The sequence below is a fragment of the Triplophysa rosa genome, linkage group LG1 (genome assembly GCF_024868665.1).
Source record: "Triplophysa rosa linkage group LG1, Trosa_1v2, whole genome shotgun sequence".
In the NCBI taxonomy this organism is placed as follows: Eukaryota; Metazoa; Chordata; class Actinopteri; order Cypriniformes; family Nemacheilidae; genus Triplophysa; species Triplophysa rosa.
Genome location: NC_079890.1, coordinates 13757339 through 13777195, shown reverse-complemented (window position 1 = coordinate 13777195; position 19857 = coordinate 13757339). Strand labels below are relative to the sequence as shown.

The 19857-nt window shown below is 38.5% G+C and overlaps 1 protein-coding gene across 1 annotated transcript in view; it reads right to left on the bottom strand.

The window, feature by feature from the left end:
* The window catches only part of arrb2b (arrestin, beta 2b), a 53458-nt gene that overhangs the window by 5045 nt on the left and 28556 nt on the right, over window positions 1-19857 (bottom strand). Inside the window, exons 2-11 of the mRNA XM_057330736.1 lie at window positions 9554-9584; window positions 8933-8993; window positions 6622-6666; window positions 5974-6170; window positions 5452-5511; window positions 5281-5348; window positions 5024-5159; window positions 4241-4325; window positions 1612-1684; window positions 151-288 (exon numbers count right to left, since the gene is read on the bottom strand). Of these exons, the coding sequence (XP_057186719.1) occupies window positions 151-288; window positions 1612-1684; window positions 4241-4325; window positions 5024-5159; window positions 5281-5348; window positions 5452-5511; window positions 5974-6170; window positions 6622-6666; window positions 8933-8993; window positions 9554-9584 (894 nt within the window). The remainder of the gene's footprint in view (window positions 1-150; window positions 289-1611; window positions 1685-4240; window positions 4326-5023; window positions 5160-5280; window positions 5349-5451; window positions 5512-5973; window positions 6171-6621; window positions 6667-8932; window positions 8994-9553; window positions 9585-19857) is intronic.

Genomic DNA, 19857 nt, shown 5'->3' with positions numbered 1-19857 from the left:
GAAAATCACAGCAGGTGTGTTGAAGCAGTTAAAGGTTAATGCACACACGGGAGCGCATGTTACATTTACGAGCACTATCATCTCAAACTTAAGATTTTATAATTGTTTGTCTTTTCTGTGAACAAATGATGTGAGCGGAGGCCCACTTACATGGTACTGGAGGCCAAGTTGGTGTCTTCATGCTTTAGCTGTCCATCCAGAGCCAGACCTCTTTTCTCTCTGTTATTGGTCAGCGTGGGGGTGAGTGTATACACCTTGCAGAATGTGGAGCTGGGTGACACCTGGTCACTGCGGATGCCAAAAACAGCCAGCATTCAACATAACATATGTTAGAATTTCTCCAAACAACGTTGCTGTAATGCAGTAAAATGTGGGTTGAGAGGACGCAAACTACTTCTCAGTCAGGATTAGAAGTGAATGGAAAATATGGTGAGGAAAAAAGCTTATCAAAGTCAAATATTCATCTTAAGTGAATTGTTTTTCTTCGGAGAGGAAAGTATATAGGGAAAAAAACCTGTCTCATTCAAGCACACAAGCTACAGTGACAATGACTAGTTTTGTCTCATTCGCCTCAGCTTGACAAGAAAATGAATCAACAAAAAACAATACACCTGATGAGAAAAACTATGCAAACGGTGAGGTGCAAAAGTCGACGTTCTTTGTTTTTGGAAGAAAATGGGACACATATTTCCCGATCTCGTGGAGAGGTTGGAGAAAAGGTCCATTATCAGTAAGCAGGGATGGGCTCAGGGTCACAGGATTCAGAAGAGCGGCTAGACACAAGACTCACCGTGAGGACTGACGGCCCACAGACTTTCTGTAGGTGTCATGGGAGTACAGAACCACGTCTGTGACCTGTAGCACTGAGAGAGAACAGGCCTTTTCCTTTTATTGGCATGACAACATCAAGGAGGAAGGATTGGACCAGTATGGGGCTCTGAGCAGTGGGACGAAGGGAGCATCTGATGTCACGTTACATGGGGATGATGCTATTGTGAGTCAATGCCAAGGTTAGCAGGTCACAAACCAGTCTACACTCTTAAAGGTTCTTCACAACGATGCCATAGAAGAACCATTTTTTGTTCCACAAAGAACCATTCAGTCAAAGGTTCTTTAAAGAACCACCTTTTTATGATCTGAAGAACCTTTTTTCGCCACAAAGAACCTTTTGTAAAACAGAAAGGTTCTTCAGATGTTAAAGGTTCTTTATGGAACCAAAAGGTTCTTCTATGGCATCTTCGACGCACTTTTTTAAGAGTGTAACCCAGAGCTATTAAAAAGGTGGAGTCTTGAGTTGCCCTTTTTTGCTTGGAAGGGACAGAACGGAACCACATCTCGAATTGCGTGAATGGCTAGCAAACTATTTCTAGATCTAGATAAACCAGTCAATCTCACTTATTGATGCTAATTGGACAATATTGAGACCAATCCCTAAGGCAGGTTGAGCAGGGAATAATGACGGCGATAAAAGAAGCAGAAAAAACGATGTGAACAAAAACGGAGATGACAAAATGGATATAAAAGAAGATTGACTGAATATGAGGGAGATTGATGGAGAGCCAGAGAGAGAGAGAGAGAGAGAGAGTTGAAGAGGGTCAAAGGATTACTCACTCGGCCTCTACCTGAGCCACAGGACATTTGTATTGTGCAGTGCTGAACAAACAGATATCGGCATACTGTCGCACTGTGAGGAGAGAGCAGGGATACACAACAGGGTTACCAGGGGTCTCATTTATCAACAGTGCGTAGAAAAGGTTCTATATTTTGTACAAAAAAAAGTACGAAAAAATCTGTATTTATCAAACGTGCGTAAACGGTTCTTTCATTTCATTGTTGATGAATCCTACTTGTTCTTACACACCATGCTCATTCACATTCATGGTCATTTACACTCGGAAACGCCCCCAATGAACCACATATGGTGACGAAACCTCCCTTTATAAATCACGTGAATGTACTCTGTCCTCTCACTAACAGATCACAGCGGTCTTCGAAAACGCATTCTTTGCGCAATGCATGTTTTGCTCAATTTGGTTTTTATTGTTAATTTCATAATTATTTATAGGAGATTTATTTTGCATAAATTAAAATGTTCAGAAATAAACCGAATTTGCAGTTCTTTTATGGTGGAATCGCAATGTATGATTTGGTAAAGCGATGTAGTAATACAAATGTAGTAAGACGTTCATTTTTTTATTTATAGAATATCATTTTTGTAATAATGATTAATATGCAAACCTCTTTTTGTTCTTTTTCAGTCTGTTTGAATGTTTTTCTATTCTCTGTTAAGTGTCTTTTACATTGTGCTTTCAATAAAAGAAGGTTTGACAAATCATCCAGCAAAGTGAGATCAGCCATGAAATTTCAAATGATTTCCCATCTGTCTTTTGTAGCTTCTCACACCAATTATACAAATGTCTAGCTTGAACTATGAATTTACTAATTGAGTATTTGCAAATAAAAGACACAGGAAACACACGGTGGCACTTTCTTTTTGTAGTATCACTGTTCTACCACTACATTTTCTGTGTAAGCATGCTCAGAGGTGTGCTTATATTTACACACAATCCTACGCATAAGTTGGTAGATCCCACACTTTGCGTGAAACTGTACTCATGCACTCACTACGCACACATTTGTGCATACGCACTGTTGATAAATGAGGCCACAGGACTGGGTAAAAGCATACAAAGACTAAACGCACGTAATCACATACAGGGAGCTGGCTTTGACACAGAACATCTTAAGAAATTAGGAACATAGGCCGTTTCTCAATACGCGTTCTTGTCTGTAATTGTGTTCTTGTGGACTTGTGAACAGTCATCAGTAGCAGCCCAAGTACTGTTCCAATTCAAAGTTCACATCTAGACAAGAACGGTTAAAATCCCAGGATGTGTCCTTGATCTGCCCCTTTTATCGAGGATGCATTGGGAGGTGACTTGTGTGGATTTATGACGCTATATTTCCCAACAGGCATTGCGCAGCAACTGCAGTGGAGCAGTGAAACAGTTACATGTTCATAATATTACGGTTATTTTGTCACAAAATGTAGTTTTAAGAGTTGTTTGGGCAATAATGTATTTGTTTACATTTCAAATCTGCAGTTGGTTAATAAAGATAGCGTCTATTTAAAAATTAGCTGGGAGCATTTCGGAGATGTGAGCTCCAGGCAATCACGGGGCACTCAACGCTCATGTACCCGCCCAACAATGCCTCACCTCGGCAAGTGCTTCTGAATCTCACGGCAGGCTCTGATATCCTTGTAGCGGTTAAACGTGAGATTTTATTAATTTTGGGTATATCTAACAGGCAATCTTTGGTCTTATAAATCTATTATTTGTTCCTGGGCAAATCGTTTTGACTGATGGCAAAGTTAAGTTTCATTTTTCTATTTTTGATTTAATGTTGTACCGGAGCGCTTCCTACTGGAGTAACGTAACGTTACTTTTGACTAAATTGTTTGCATGTTATATTCCCTATTGTACAAACTTCTTTATAACACAGCATTGTGTTTTGCATCATATTTCGTTTTATTCCAAACAAAATCAGAGCAGTCATGTTGCCAGAAGCACATATGAATATTTTTAAAATAAAAACGTCAGGAAGCACTGTTGTGTTTTGTCATGTCATATTTCATTTAACTTTGTTTAAACCTAAAGCTACATTCAAATAAATAGGCTATTAAGTGAAATAGGATTGCATGTATTTGACTGAGTGACGCATCAAGTACTCTGCTGTTCCATTTCTAATATAACCGATCTGCGTCCTCCCGAGTTGAACTTGCCAAATCCCATCTAGCAAGGACACAAGTCTGTTCTTTGCGTTCTTGGAATTGAGAAACGGCTATAAATTCCTCTCTTGAACTTGAAAGGTGCTGAATGGCAAACTCAAACATGCCTAGTATGATGCCTAGTAACCCTGAGCTGAACAGATGTATGATACTGACTGGAAATATCAATATATGAAACAACATTGCTGTCAAGTAAACAACCTATTTTGTTGATCTGAGGGGTATATATTGGGGAATTAACAAGATGTGGGAATAAAGCAACAGGAAAGTAAAGGGGCAAGTGAAAAGCTAAATGATTTAAGCTAGTTTATGATAAAAATTACTCCACAAAAACAAAAGCCAACAAACAAAACGACTAAAAAGCTACTCAAAAGGTTTTACTTGTAGGGTTTAAAACACTGTACTGTACTTGTAATACAATGTAATGGCAATGTTTAAATGTTCACTTACCAGAAATTTTAACTCGTTTGACTGTTTTGGTGGAGTTGTTGGTCACATGGACGTTTACACTGATAGGTTCACCATGGTAGTAGAGCTAAGAAACAAAAGAAAATCTTATTTTGCGCTACTTTTATTTACTCGATTTGAAACTATTACTTGTTCACACTGTGGACACGTTTGTTATTAGACCTGATACAACTTGGTTTGCATCATTTCCAATGGCCTTGATTCATAAAATATAAGCAGAACAAATTTTCACAAAAGCCTGGTGGGTAAGGAAGGTTTTTGCTAGACATTTTTTTTAAATAAAAATGTACGGAAAGTTTATTAGTTAAAATAAGAATTTGTTTACATAGGATTGAAAACTATTGGTTTAGATTTGTTTTGTACATGCGGTTAAATAAGGAATAAAACCAGTTTCTGCGTCTTATACTTACTTACATATAAGTATATAGGTGCACACATATGGTCTCATATTTATATACGTATAAGTGTAATTTTGAGCACTGTTTCAGCAAACCACTTCTCATTGTTACTCTGTACTGGTTTTAGAAAATGATTACTTTCGAGTCGCCCCCTGTTGTTTCAAAGAACATTACATTAGCGGGTGTGTCAAATTCATTAGTGCGCCTCCAATATGCGAGTATAAATGAGAGTATAAACAATGAGAGTATAAACAAGTTTTAATTTCCTAATACGGGGGCAATTGTTTTCAGTGACTGTGCAGGAAAACTTCAACAAATGAATACATCAGTGCAGAGAATCTGTCTGCAGGTGGATGCATGTTCGCACCTCTTTATCTAGCGAGGCCTCAAGGTGAAGCGAGCGATCAGACATAAGGAAGCTGCGTGTGGTCTCCACCATTGGCTGAGGACCAGGCTTCTCTGGAGCATACTGCACCTTCCGAATGACCAACCGCACAGAGTTCCTGTAAGAAAGAGCACAGTTAGACACAACATGAGTGGTCAATTGCCCTCTCATTGCACATTTTGTATCTGCGTGAATAATAGCAAAACCGTATACAATACTTTTTTTTAGAGATACTTTACCGTTTGTGAGTCTTCTCATCCACAGTTTTGGCACAGAATGCCCTGACTTCAAAGTCTACACCACATGCCTATAGGTCAAAAGACAGAGATAAATGACAGCGATACAAGACTGAAGAAAATAAGAAAGGTTCTAATTTGATTTTTTATGTTAATGTGCAAGTGTGTCATTACCTTTCCTGTGTCCTCTGGGCCTGGCTGTAGAGTGACTGAGCACGGAAGGTTCTGTGGAATCTGTTAAAAGATAAAATGACATTAGCCAACCAAACCTAGCACAAAAAAATCTGCAATTCCCACACTAACGCCTAATATCATCCATAGATTAATATAGATAACAGAGGCTCACAAAAAGTCCCTAAAATTCTTTGACTGGGTCTGTGGTAGCAATATTCAGTAGATTTTCTCCATAAAGTTCTGCACATACAGTAATTGATATTTATTCAAATATGCCTAAAATCACGTAAACTCACAATTGATCTAAAGTGGGTCATGAGATCTCTGATAAAACCAACCAAATATTTATCAGTTTGAGAACTGATCCCCGTTAACGGACAATTTCGCTCACTACATATACAAATAAATAATACCTGTTAGTCTGCAACGGCATGATTATGAACCTACACATCTATTTAGTCAAAAATGAAATGCAATTGAACATACATGCGTTTGTGCCAAAAACCCAAAATGAAAAGTCACCGTGAAGTTGAAAGGGTAAGCGTTCTGTCCGAGCTTCTTCAGCAGTCTCTCCTGCAGACGACTAAGCGGTTTACGTTCCTCGGGCAAAAGGGGAAACGCCTGGAAACTGGAAATGAAGAGATCTTTTCGGAAGGACAGGCCCAGAACATCCAGATCCTCACGACCATAGCGGAAGGCACATGTCAGGGTCACAAACACTGATGAGAGAAGACACAGAGTACAGAGCAGAGGAGATGAGAAAATAAGTGATACGTATATAATAATTTAGTCAGTATGACAAACAGCTTTACACTCTGTACCAGACATGACACAAAAAGCTATTAAACCATCTCCTGAATGTTTTTAAGAGCCCTAATGTGTCATGACAGCAATAAGCAACAGTATTTTTTGCCACACTAGGAGAAAATGCTGCTCCTTATGTATAGTACACAAACAAAAAAACAGGGATGTGAAGTCAAGAACCGTATTATATGACAAATACCAAAAGGAAAAAGTATGCTGGGGAGAACTGATTTTATTTATGCCACGGTGTTTTTAATCGCTCATCCCTGGAACATAATTGCATCCCGTTAGCTTGCGACACAATGTTAACAAGCTGTACAAGTAATTTTAAGATGTAGCAAGTCAATGTTTGCTCTGTTCTCTTACCTTTTCTGTCTTTAAGGTATTCTGGATCGATCAAGAGTACCCCATCTAAAGTCAGACAAAACACAGCGAGTGAGAAAACTCAAAGTGAAAGATGCACAAAAAATATTGTTTACACTGGTCGAAATGTATAACTGCATTCTAAGACAGTTTGTTTCTAGTAACCAAAATATATAAAATGAAACTTTTAAGCATTCATATATACCAGTGAAGGAAATAATTATTTGATCCCCTGCTGATTTTGTAAGTTTGCCTGCTTACAAAGAAATGGAGGGTCTATCATTTTTATGGTAGGTTTATTTTAACTGATAGAGACAGAATATTTTTAAAAAATCAGGGAAAAAATGTTATATAAAGTTATAAGTTGATTTGCATTTCAGTCAGTGAAATAAGTTTTTGATCACCTACCAACCAGCAAGAATTCTGGCTCCACAGATTGGTTATGTGCCTATATGGACCACAGATTAGTCCTGTCACTTAAGAAAGTACTCCTAAATCAGCTTGTTATGTATATAAAAGATGCCTGCCAACAGAATCTGTATCTTCCAGTTCAACCTCTCCAACACCATGGTCCAGACCAAATAGGTTTTAAAGGATGTCAGCGACAAGATTGGAGACCTGCACAAACCTTGAATAGGCTACAGACAGAAGCTTGGTGAGAAGGAGACAACTGTTGGTGTGATTATTTGGAAATAGAAGAAATACAAAATAACTATCAAATGCCCTTGTTCTGGAGCTCCCTGCAAGATTTCCCCAATGGAGTAAAGATGATCATGAGAAAGGTTAAAGATCAGCCCAGAACTATACGGAAGAAGCTTGTTAATGATTTCAAGACAGTTGGGAACACAGTTAGCAAGCAAACCATTGGTAACACGCTATGCCACAATAGATTGAAATCCTGAAGCACCTGCAAGGTCCTCCTCCACAAGAAGGCCACCTGGCTCGTCTGAAGTTTGACAATGTTCATCAATATAATTTAGAAAAGGCTTTGGAGAAAGTGCTGTGAGACCAAAATGGACTCCTGTGTTTGGAGGGAGAGAAATGCTGACTATGACCCCAAGAACACCATCCCTACAGAGAAGAACAGTGTTGGAAACATTCTGCTTTAGTGCTTTTTCTCTGCTACAGGTACAGGATGACTTCAACGCATTGAGGGGCTGAGGGACGGGCCCATGTACCGTAAAATCTTGGACGAGAACCTCCTCCCCTTAACTAGGTCACTGAAGATGGGTCGTGGATGAGCCTTTAACATGACAAAGACACAAAACATATTGCCAAGACAACCAAAGAGTGGTTAAGGAGAAGCACATTAAATGTCCTAGCCAGTCCCTAGACCCTAGTCCTATAGAACCTCTGTGAAGGAGGCTAAAACTCCAATTTGCTGAGCGACAGCCAAGAAACCTTAAAGATTGACAGAGGAGTGGACTAAATGTATCCGGACACATGTGCAAACCTGGTAACCAGCTATCAGAAATGTCTGACCTTTTTTCTCAGGGATCAAATACTTATTTCACTGATTGAAATGCAAATCAATTTATAACTTTATATAACATTTTTTTCCCTGATTTTTTTAATATTCTGTCTCTATCAGTTAAAATAAACCTACCATAAAAATGATAGACCCTCCATTTCTTTGTAAGCAGGCAAACTTACAAAATCAGCAGGGGATCAAATAATTATTTCCCTCACTGTATGTGGTTTATTTGACCTTCCATATAAGAAACTGTACATTTTTCCTGTTCAAAAATCAATTGAAAGTGTCACGGAAATTCTAATGGATTAAATACAAATTCTAATAACTTCCAATTATTACAATTTCTTTATGTAGTGTATTTTGGGTCTTATTCCAGTAGGATTTATTGGTGTACTATTGGTTCCTATCAGCCAGATAACCCACGAATAAAACCCCCTACCAGTGAAGACCCTCAAAGGCCATTTTAAAACCAATTCCCTTTACAACCATTAAATCCATTACAATTTCCGTGATGATTTCTGTTGTTTTAGCAGATTATTACAAATGCCATGGTTCGAGTTACACCCCCATACAAACAAATGTCATGATGAGAGAAACATTTGCATGTCTCGTGTGACCGGCTGCCATGGAACACAGAGTGCAAGACGTGCTCCGGGGAATTGGGGCTTTATTGTATACAGTTAAATAGGTCTTTTATATAAAATAGGTCTTTAAATAAAAAACATTTATTTACTGTAAGCATTAAGGGAAGCCACAGGACGCTAACTGATGTTGCGGAGGCCCAGAAAAGTTCACGGATTCAGATATTCCAGTATCAGTGGGAACTCCCATTTGACTTACCCACAGGGTCCACTTGATCTAGATGATCCACAAAGTCCCTCTTCCCCAAGTATACTGTGAGCTAAAGAGGAAAATCAGAAACATCTTTGGAAAACAGCACAAGTTTGAACTCGCCACACAAAGACCCTTGAGATAAAGCATGGCAGCTCCACTACCGAGGAACCCACACAAAATGACACACAAAAACAATTTAACAAACAGCCCAATGCATGCCACGCCGACCCCTTGTTGATCCATTCCCTTCCTGAAGAAAACCCTTCTAGACGGCGTGATCACACAAAACACATCTTCCACATGCAAAACGCTCTCCATTACAGACAGAGATGAGATGGCAGAAACGCGGAAGATCAGAAGGGAAACAATGTTGGACTGTGATGATAAAGGACAGAATAAAAATGAAGAAAAAAACACTCAAAGGAAGATCAGAAGAATGCCCAACCAACTAAAACAAACAAACAAATTGGAAAAATGAGAATCTACTAAACAGAGTTGTTGGCAGAAAAAAAGACACAGAGAAATAGAGAGATAGTAAATGAGAGAGGAGAGAGAGACAGAAACAGGTCCACAGAGACCACTAAAGAACCCACCTTCCTCATTGAAACACACTCTGGGGAATCTTACCTTGCAGTTAGGGCTGGACTTCTTGAAGACTCTGTAATGAATGAAAAACAGAACATCATTAAAAACTTGCTCCATGCTGTAGTGATAAATACATCAAAAATATGGTTTAATGCAACAAAGGCAAATGTCATATATTATGCACTGCGTAGACTTCCAAGTATCTTTTCGTTCACCTTAAAGGGATACTTCACCCCAAAATGAAAATTTTGTCATCATTTATTTATCCCAATGTCATTCCAAACCTGTATGACTTTCTTTCTTCTGCTCAACACAAAAGAAGACATTTTGAAGATCGTTGGCAACCAAACAACATCGGCCCCCATTGACTTCCATTGTATGAACACAAAAATGACAAAAACATTTCTCAAAAGATCTTCTTTTGGGTTCCACAGGAGAGAACCCCTTTGAATTACCCCTTTAAGAGAATTCTAAGATTTAGTCAAGCTATGAAAAACGAAAACCAGTGACCACTTGTGGTTAACCAACGTAACTGCTCAAGCACCATCTGTGGTTACATGTGCAAATTCACAATTCTCATAAGAGCCAGTGTGAATCTGCCTGGTAAAGAGAAAGATTGAAAGGAAGAGAGGAGGGACGGACACAGACATGACAAAAGAAATAATGAAAAACTGCCCAAGCAAACAGTCACAAACAGAGAGGAGATGGACAAAAGAAAAAAAAGAGCGAGGGAGAAGCACAAAGAAAGAACATAAAAATGTTAAATGGATCAACGCAGCTGCACAGAAGGAGAGAATGACAAAGAGAGTCAGAGAGCACACAAGAGTGTGGGAGAGTGACTGTAGGTGCCTGTGATGCATCTAAACGCCGGAAAATATGAAACAGACAAATATGGAACAAGAACAAGGGGTTAAGCCACAATAAGAGCAAAAGAGTAAAGAGAGATGTGAGGAGCTGACAATAAATAAGAGCACTAGACATTAGTCAGGGTACATGACGGCAACTGTAATTTAGACTAACAAAAATGAAAAAGGCGGGAGGGACGTACAGCCTGTTCGATGACGTGTCATCATACGTTTAGATTTCTATAAAAAATATTACAATGTATTCCAGCGGACCATCTATACCACACCGCAACAGCCTTTCATTTAGTAATGTTTGAAAGTAACATATAAAATATGTTTTGTATTTAATTTATTTACAGGAAAATACAATTGAACCATCCATATCCAAGTCACATGGGACTATGACTGCAGTCCATGTGATCTTTCTCTGGTCAAACAAGGCAGGTCAAAGTCTTATACATCACAATTGCAAGTATTTGCATTATTTTGAATTCTTTTCGGACAGGGTTATAGACGTTGCGAGTTCATTTGTGAATGAAACTAGGTGCACACACATGAAAATGTGCTGCAAGTTCATTTCAACCTGAGTGAACTTGGCATTTGTAAATACAGCGTTTTGTGTTTTAGTCTACTAGTATGAAAGTCGGTTTACGGAAGTCTTGCCACTCGGCAACTAGGGCGGTCACGATTATTAAATAATCGTCTCATCGCCATTGTTTGACCTCATCTCGATGGTTTCAGATCATCGCAATTATTGCACATCTCTATAGAAGACACAAGGGGGAGCTGTAGTGCCTGCATAATTGCATATTTAGTGTATATATCGTAATTCAAGTATGATAATACTGGTAAAATGTACCAAGAATTACTTACAAAAAAAACTTTAAAGCATACACCATAAAAAACTGTAGTACAATTTAATATTATTTAAACTAATCTCAATGTGAAACCAGCCTACCAAAATTTCATTAACATAGAAATAACATTTTATAGTCGTCTTGCAAGTGAGAAAAAAACAGACTAGAAGCTTTTCTATCACTGATAGCATCATAATGGTGGCTTCAATTCACTCCTGAACAAACTATTTGGCGGCTGTATTATTGACATGTAAAAGCTTAGACCTTAAATACATGATGACCATATTTTTTCAGAGAAAAAAAACTTTCAAAGGTAGTTTGAAAGCCGAATCGAAAATGTATGAGAATGAAAAGCCATAAAACAGGCAACTAATCGCCATAATCGGCAAAGCCGTAAAACAGGCAATTAATCGCCAAAGCCATAAAACGCCATAATCGCCAAAGCCATAAAACAGGCAATCAATCGCCATAATCGGCAAAGCCGTAAAACAGGCAATTAATCGCCAAAGCCATAAAACGCCATAATCGCCAAAGCCATAAAACAGGCAATCAATCGCCATAATCGTCAAAGCCACAGAACAGGCAATTAATCGCCACAACCGGCAAAGTCATAAAACAGGCAATTAATCGACATAATCGCCAAAGCCATAAAACAGGCAATTAATCGCCATAATCGCCAAAGCCATAAAACAGGCAATCAATCGCCATAATCGCCAAAGCCACAGAACAGGCAATTAATCGCCACAACCGGCAAAGTCATAAAACAGGCAATTAATCGGCAAAACCACAAAACAGGCAACTAATCGTCATAATCGCCGAAAGCCATAAAACAGGCAATTAATCGCCATAATCGACAAAGCCATAAAACAGGCAATTAATCGCCATAATCGGCAAAGCCGTAAAACAGACAATTAATCGCAATGATTTATTAGACAATTAATCATCAGTCAAATTTCATAATCGTGACAGCCCTATCGGAAACCATGTTTGCAAACCCTCCGGGCAGTTATTTCAGTCATAGCAAGACCCCAGTCCTATCTACTTGAATGACGGAAGACATATTTCTGAAATCGCTGGCAAAAATCACAATAGTATATTTCCGACAAACAATTAAACCTGACATCAACTGGATCATAATTGTTGTTTCTTAAGCTTAAATTATGCTAAAACGCCTTTTTTGAGGTCGCTTCAGCTACAGGTTGGCAAACGCCTCACAAGATTCTATGTAGAGCCCCGCCCCAGAGAATTGGCTCATTCAGATTGGCTCTTTTTAGTGGAAGGCAGGACTTCCTTCGCTAGAGCAGCCATATAGAGTGTTGCATTCCATCCCCATTCAGATTAATGGCACTTGGCAGTGATGTCAAATATATATATTACTGACCACTAGTGTTGTCAAAAATATCGATATTTCGATAAGTATCGATACTGAAGAATCTGAAACGGTTCCAATACCCATGTCCCACGTATCGATATCAGCTGCGCGTTCCCGCTCTCTTTCTCTTTTCCGACAGTGAGTTAACACACTGCACGTGAACGCATAACAACAGAGCGCCGCCTCCTCTCACATACTTGACTCGTTTGCGGCAGTTAAATAGTGTTTATGTTAGAAAAGATGGCTAGTCTCAGTAACACATCTGGCGTGGTGCACACTCGTTACGCTTCCCGTGTTTACCATAGCGATCCATGTATGTGCGCTGATCAATAATTTTATCCACTCGTTTCATTCGCCCTGGTTATATGTTGTTTATGTTAGTACAGAGTCTCCGCAACAGTTCTCATGTTTAATGCACGCGTTTCTGTCTTTATGTGCGCTCATCAATGATTTCATCCACTCGTCTCGTTCGCTCTGGTTAAGTTGATGTTTGAAATAATGCTGGTGCGAGTAAAGTCTCCGCAACAGTTCTCGCGTGTGATACACGTTTGCACTTCCGTGTTTACCATAGCGCTCTATGTGTGTGCGCTGTTCAATGATTTCATCCACTCGTCTCATTCGCTCCGGTTAAAAGTTGTTAATGTTAGAAAGATGCGGAGTCTCTGCAACACTTCTTGCGTTTAAGTTTGTGCGCTGATCAATGATTACAGTATGGGCCTATGTGAATAAAAGCCAATTTAGCCAAATAAAAATGTAGGCTATTAACTAACATTAACGAACAATGAATGAGCAATGCATTTGTTCAAGTATTTATTAATCTCTTTTAAATGTTAGTTAAAAAATACAACTATTTATGTAAGCTCCCCTGTTGAAAAATCGAGTATATGCTGGGTAAGGTATGTTTTGATCGATGCTGGTTTGATCTTAAACCAGCTAAGAACCATCTTAAATCAGCATATGACCAGCTTAAACCAGCACACATGAACAGTTTAAACCAGCGCAAACCAGCATCAAAACATACCAAACCAGCATAGGCTGGTTTTTTCAACAGGGTCTGGTCCATTAATACTGACAAATACAATTTTGATTTTAAATAGTAAATGTATTTGTAAAATTAACATTAGATTAACAATTAATAAATAATGTAAAAATATATACCTCATTGTCTAGTCTTGTTCAATTTAACTTCAAATAAAAATTAAAAAGGCCTATATTGCTATTGCTTATTAGGGTCTTATTGCTATGGCAGTTTATTCCCCGTGGTATCGAAAATGGTATCGAATATCGATATTTTTTTAGGTATTGAATCGAAGTTAGAAATTCCAGTATCGTGACAACACTACTGACCACCGATTACTGCACGCAACATGATTGCCGCGGCCAGGCAGCTTCCGTTCGAGCATATGCCTTGCATTGCACACAGCCTCCACCGAACTATCACAGTTGCGAAAATGTAAACATGCTTGTGTAAGTAAATAGCTCAGTGCAAAGAAAGAAGTAATGGGAACCTGTGTTTTTCCTGTTTTTTTTTCATGTGTTTAATAGACATGTACAAGTTCTTTGAAAAACATCTATGATCTTTGAAACATGTCTAGTCTTCATGCTCTATGTTGAGTATGGTTTCACTAATAATAAACAATATACATTTGCATAAAGCATCAATATTTGTCCATGCCCATGTTGATTAGAGTATTAAAAACTTGAAAAGTATTCATTTAAGGTACATTTAGAAGGGATAAAATGTGCAATTAAGTTGCGATTAATCACGAGTTAACTCATTACAATCATGCGATTAATCGCGATTAAATATTTTAAGCGATTGACAGCCCTAATATACAGTATATATATATATATATATATATATATAAAACACCGTGTAACAAATTGCTTTTTCGCTCGACCTTTTTTTATAGTTGTTGTACAATTCTGTGGTGCTAATTATTGTATTATTTTCATGTAGCATCAATGTTTTAGTGTATATTTAGTGAATTTATTTCTTATATCATTAATTACAATATATCGGTATATTGCAAATAAACTGTACCTATTTTCACATATTTTAAAATTAGTTTCCAATTGTCACTGTCAGAAAATTCTAGAAATTTCTGTAGCACAGGGAAGGTGGGATGAAGCGATGATGGGTGACTACGTCTGGAACTTGGTTCGTGAGGACAGTTTTAGTCATAAAAGACAAAAACGATCAAATGTACACTTTTAACTCCGAAACGTTATTATTAATATGTAAAAACAGTGTAACATCATATCCTGTTGCCCATAGGGATGTAACGATTCACTCAGCTCACATTCAAATGCCCTTTTATTATTTCTCAAATGCTGCACATTTCTTTGTAACAAAAGTATATTTTATATGTCAAATAACAAAACTAAACTGCAATTTTAAAACAAATTTCAAATCAAAGAAAAAAAGGAATAATTCAAAAGTCTCTTTAACATAAACAACCTTAAGGTACGTACAGACCGGGACGTTAATCACACGCGCTTATCGCCAGCGTTTTTCCTGAGACGTTTTTCGGCGTTCATACCCAAACGATTTTCACTGGCGATTTTCACTGGCGATGAGCCGAGGGAACATGCAAATTCACTCCTTGACATAGATGGCGCTTAATGAAAAACAGAAACACCCCGGTACACAAGGTGGCGCTGCGCAGCTTTATGTGTTCTGACACTCGCTTGTCACACAGAAGAAGAATTCATCTTGGTACCTCTTCGTCAATGTGTGCTTGGCAAGACCGTTTGAGCGCCACCAAGTCGTGTTTTACTGTAACTTCAGCAGCTCCAGCAGCTCCAGGCACGTGAACAAAAGCGCCAATCTCATTGGAAGGCCAGTTTGTAACGTGGCGCGTCAAACCAAAAAAACAAGTCCGAGGCGTTTAAAAAAACAACGCTTTTACGCCTGCCGTTTTTCACATCGATGTGCACACTCACATTGGCGCCCTTTGTTTAGTTAACGTCGACGATAAACATGCCCGATTATCGTCCCATAGATTTTGTCTTTGCTTTTCTTGGATGTTTTTACACTTAAGAAATATCAGCATATCCAGGTTTTCCAAGTTTGCAGTAAACACAGCGGCCCCTGCTGTTCAAAACACATATTGCGATTCATTTTACATCTCAACCGACTTGAATCGTCACATATTATAATGGATTTCAACTGGCACACGGTGAATCGTTTAATCCCTAGTTGCCCATATTCGTTTCAGGGTCTGAAGTCATTTGGCATGCTCAAAGCCTAATGTGACTGCACCACAGGAGTGCAGAAAGAAGCGGGAAAAGGAAGAGTAAAACTTCAGTCTCAGCAGGAGCTGACAATACACACCCGCCAAGAGCAGCTCTGTCAGCAGCGCCCGAACCCTCAGCACAGGAAAATGGAAACAAAACACAACCCACGTACCCAATGACGCATACACTAACCACTTTAAACAATGCGTGAGTTACTTTATGTGGGGAAGCACTAGGGTCCGTCACTTGTCTAGAGGGTCCAGTCCAAACTTACGAAGCTCACAGAGGGACGTGTGTGCATTCCAATTGTGGGCTTGTCTGATGCGTGATGATGTCATGTACGCGGGCAGCACAAGAGAGGAAACGGTCTCACCCGCGCTGAGAGGAGTGGCGTCCCATTGCTCCATCTGTTTCAAATGACAGCATGTCCTCTCCCTCTATATTTCCTTTCTTTCCAAATTCAGCATCATGTTCTCTCTCTAAATCACTTTCTCAATTCAATATGTAGTCATCCCATCCCACACTCTACACTTCATTTGTTCCCATTCTTTACTTTCCCTTTTCGCTCTCTGTCTCTCAATTGCAATTTAACTTCAAAAAATGTTTTTTGGCATGATTGGCTAAAATATCTATGAATATTTTGAGACTAGACACCAAAGCAAATCGACTCTACAGTAGTATTTTAACTCAAACTACTGTAAAATGAATTAATAATAATTCTGATATAGAAAAAAAAAAGTCGTAACATTCATAGAACAGTTTAAAGGGGTGCTGCAACGGCGTGTCATGCATTCTGACTTCTTTACAATGTTAAACGTGCCGTCTTCTCATGCTTAACATGGTCAACTTGTCAAAAAACGAGTTGGGCGTATTACGTAGTATTTCTGTGCTCAATACACTCCCCCAGCGATCGTACAGGTTTCGGAAAGTTTTTTTGAACATATAAAACTGTTTCGTAACTATTTTTCTTAGTCCCTTATTGAACAATTCTCCCGGAAAAGCACGCGGCAGCAAGGAGAGCAGGAGAAGGAGCATGCGCAGACGTCACTTTCACTTGTGTGCAGGAGCGAGAGAGCATACGTTCGCGAAGTTCAGGTGTTTGTTTGTTCACTGCATTTGGGTGATGAATGTTATATAAACGGAGGATATAACACTGGATTTGGAGATCGTTTGAAACTGATATATGGAGCCGTCCCAGCGCTAAAAGATGCCGGACATGAACCGCATGTGGTGAGTGAAACTGATGTCTGTGTTTTGTTGGCAATGGGTGTTCACGTGCTTTAGTTCAGCCTACCCCTCCCCCCCACACGCGCCGTATGCTTTTGGAAATAATCGTACAGCTGTATCTATCTTTTATAAATGTGATCAAACTAAATACTCTTCGAAGATACGAAGTATGCAATACTACTCTATAGGTACTCAAGATTAATATGAGATTGGCAGAAACCGCGTGTGTTAGGGCCGCTTTAACAAACTATATTACCTTATCGTAAGTGTTTATTGTGCTGATCAATATTGTTATTGATAAATTTGTGTTGTGTCTGGGTTAAAACCACTGTGATGCTGGCAGAATCTTTTTTGTTTTAATATATTGTATATAAATAAAGCAATTAGACACAAGGGAGTCGGGACTGTGCATCACACACTAACCGACTCATTGAAAGTGAAAACACAGCAGTGGCATTTGGTCATTACCACATGCATGGCACCTAGAGTCAGTTACACAAAGAACATTTAACAAAGTTGCACAAGTGACGAATGTAAAAAGCATTATGGAGGAAGACTATGACGCCAGACGATGGGTTGTGTGTGTACGTGTGTGTGTGACACAAAGAGATGGTGACTGTTGACCCAATCTTCTTCTGTTATAAATGCCAACTGCCTTCTTCAATTTACTCTTAAAGAAAATCAAACAATGGTTGCCAACACAAAACCACTTCCAAATGAAGAGAAATGTCAAGTACAAAGAAATGCCTGCTGCTACGTTTCTGCATTTGACGAAAACTCCCACAAAAATGACATAAAAAAACTCAATACACCCACAACTGCTCACTTGGGTACATTTTCAACAGAACCACAGAAGTGTGAATCTATAATTTTGTATACAAAGGCTAATACACACACTGTATAAATGAACTAACCTGAGCTTTCCAGTTATCTAAACATTCTAATGTGTTAATTCATTTTTAAATATTTACATTTCACATTAAAAAGACCATTCAAACTTGGACATTTATCAGATGATGTGGACAAAATAACAAGGAAAATTTTTTTTGTCCATTCTGCACTATTTTTAAAGTACCAAACCAGATATGTCAGTCTGCTGTATGCTCTCTTATGAATAGATAGATTTTATTAATATTAAACAAACCACAAACAAGGGGAAGCAGCCAAAGTTATATAGTATGCATACATTCACACCTCCGCCTATGTGGCCTTTTGTTAGCTTGCATATGCATGCACCTGTTAAAACCACATAACACGTAAAGATGCTCAGACATGCAACCTAACACACTGGATTAAAAATAGACACGCGCACATGACGTGCCTAATAAACTCTTAACCACATGAAAACCAAACCTCTGGCACAAAGGGTTAATAAAAAAGTGTGTTTGAACGCTATGATCTAGCTTTTTATCCACTTAATCTCAGTTAAGCTGCGCGCGTGGCAGCCCAATGAGCTTTCTCGTGTCGCCATGACAACAAAATTAGGCATTACGTTCAAGATGGTGCACACAGAGTACATAGCATGCATTTGCTGAGAAAAAGAGAGAGCAAAAGAAAACAACCACAAACTCAAGATAAAGAACATCATCAGTGTGAATGTGGAAATGACTAGCAGCTAATTTTATGACTGCAAAAAAAGAGAAAAAAAGCCCAAAGAGCTAAATGTGGCATTTTTATTTCCACCTCTATGTGTGTGTAGGCATGTGCCGGTATTTAATTTCCATGCTGCGATTAATTGATTAAGGTTTCGCCGCGGTAGGCAGTATTATCGCGGTATTCAATTCTATGAGAAATGCGAGTTGAAAATATAAACTAACTTCAGTGTTTTCCTCTTGATAACAACTTTATTTTAAATAATAACGAGAACCTCAAACATTTAAATACAAATAAATATATATAAAACAACACACAGTAATGATGTATAAAGTGAGTTTATTCAAACAGAATAAAGTGCAAACTGCAAAAGAACAACTTTTGTTAACTGCTTTTAAATATACTTATGTCTGTACAACGCTAGTACTACAATTCATATTATTATTATTATTATTATTGTTTGAATAACAAGCCAAGCCAGTGTGTTAACTATTATAGCAAGCTAAACATTTATAAACAGCAAATTCACTCGCACTTTGTGACAGTGTATGACTTTATTGCGTTCCATCAACGTATAATTAAAATAATTATTCTGCCACACTGTCAAATTTCATTACTCGGTTTACTTATTACCCAAAATATTTCCAAACCTCAGACTTCACCCTTTTAGAAGGGGGATAAATCGTCGGCAGCGTTCCTCCTTCCGCCATGCTTCCTCCGTGTGGTACTGTTTACATCAGAGTTTACATCAGCACGCACGCACACACACACGTAGGCATCTCCACATGGGGAATGGGATTGTTTAGATCAGAGTGCGCTTTACTACGCAGCACACACGCAGTGTACTTTTATCCGGTTGATGAAAAATAAACAAATACACGTTCTAAAAATCAAAATGCTGATCTATACTTTTTATACATCGCGCGAAACCATTATCGCGGTTAATCGCAATACCGAATATCGGCACGTGTGTGTTTGTGTGTGTGTGTGTGTGTGAGAGAAAGAAATAACAGTGATAACTGAGAAAGAACTGATGCATATCTTATCATTTTTAAGCAAAGTAAATACAGTATCAGTTTTATTTTGAGACAATCTGGTTATTATTATTATCTTCGAAAAGAAGTAAGCAAAACAAACTTTAATATGAGAAACATTCATTATCATTTGAGAGAGAGAGAGAGAGAGAGAGAGAGAGAGAAGAGAAGGGAGAGG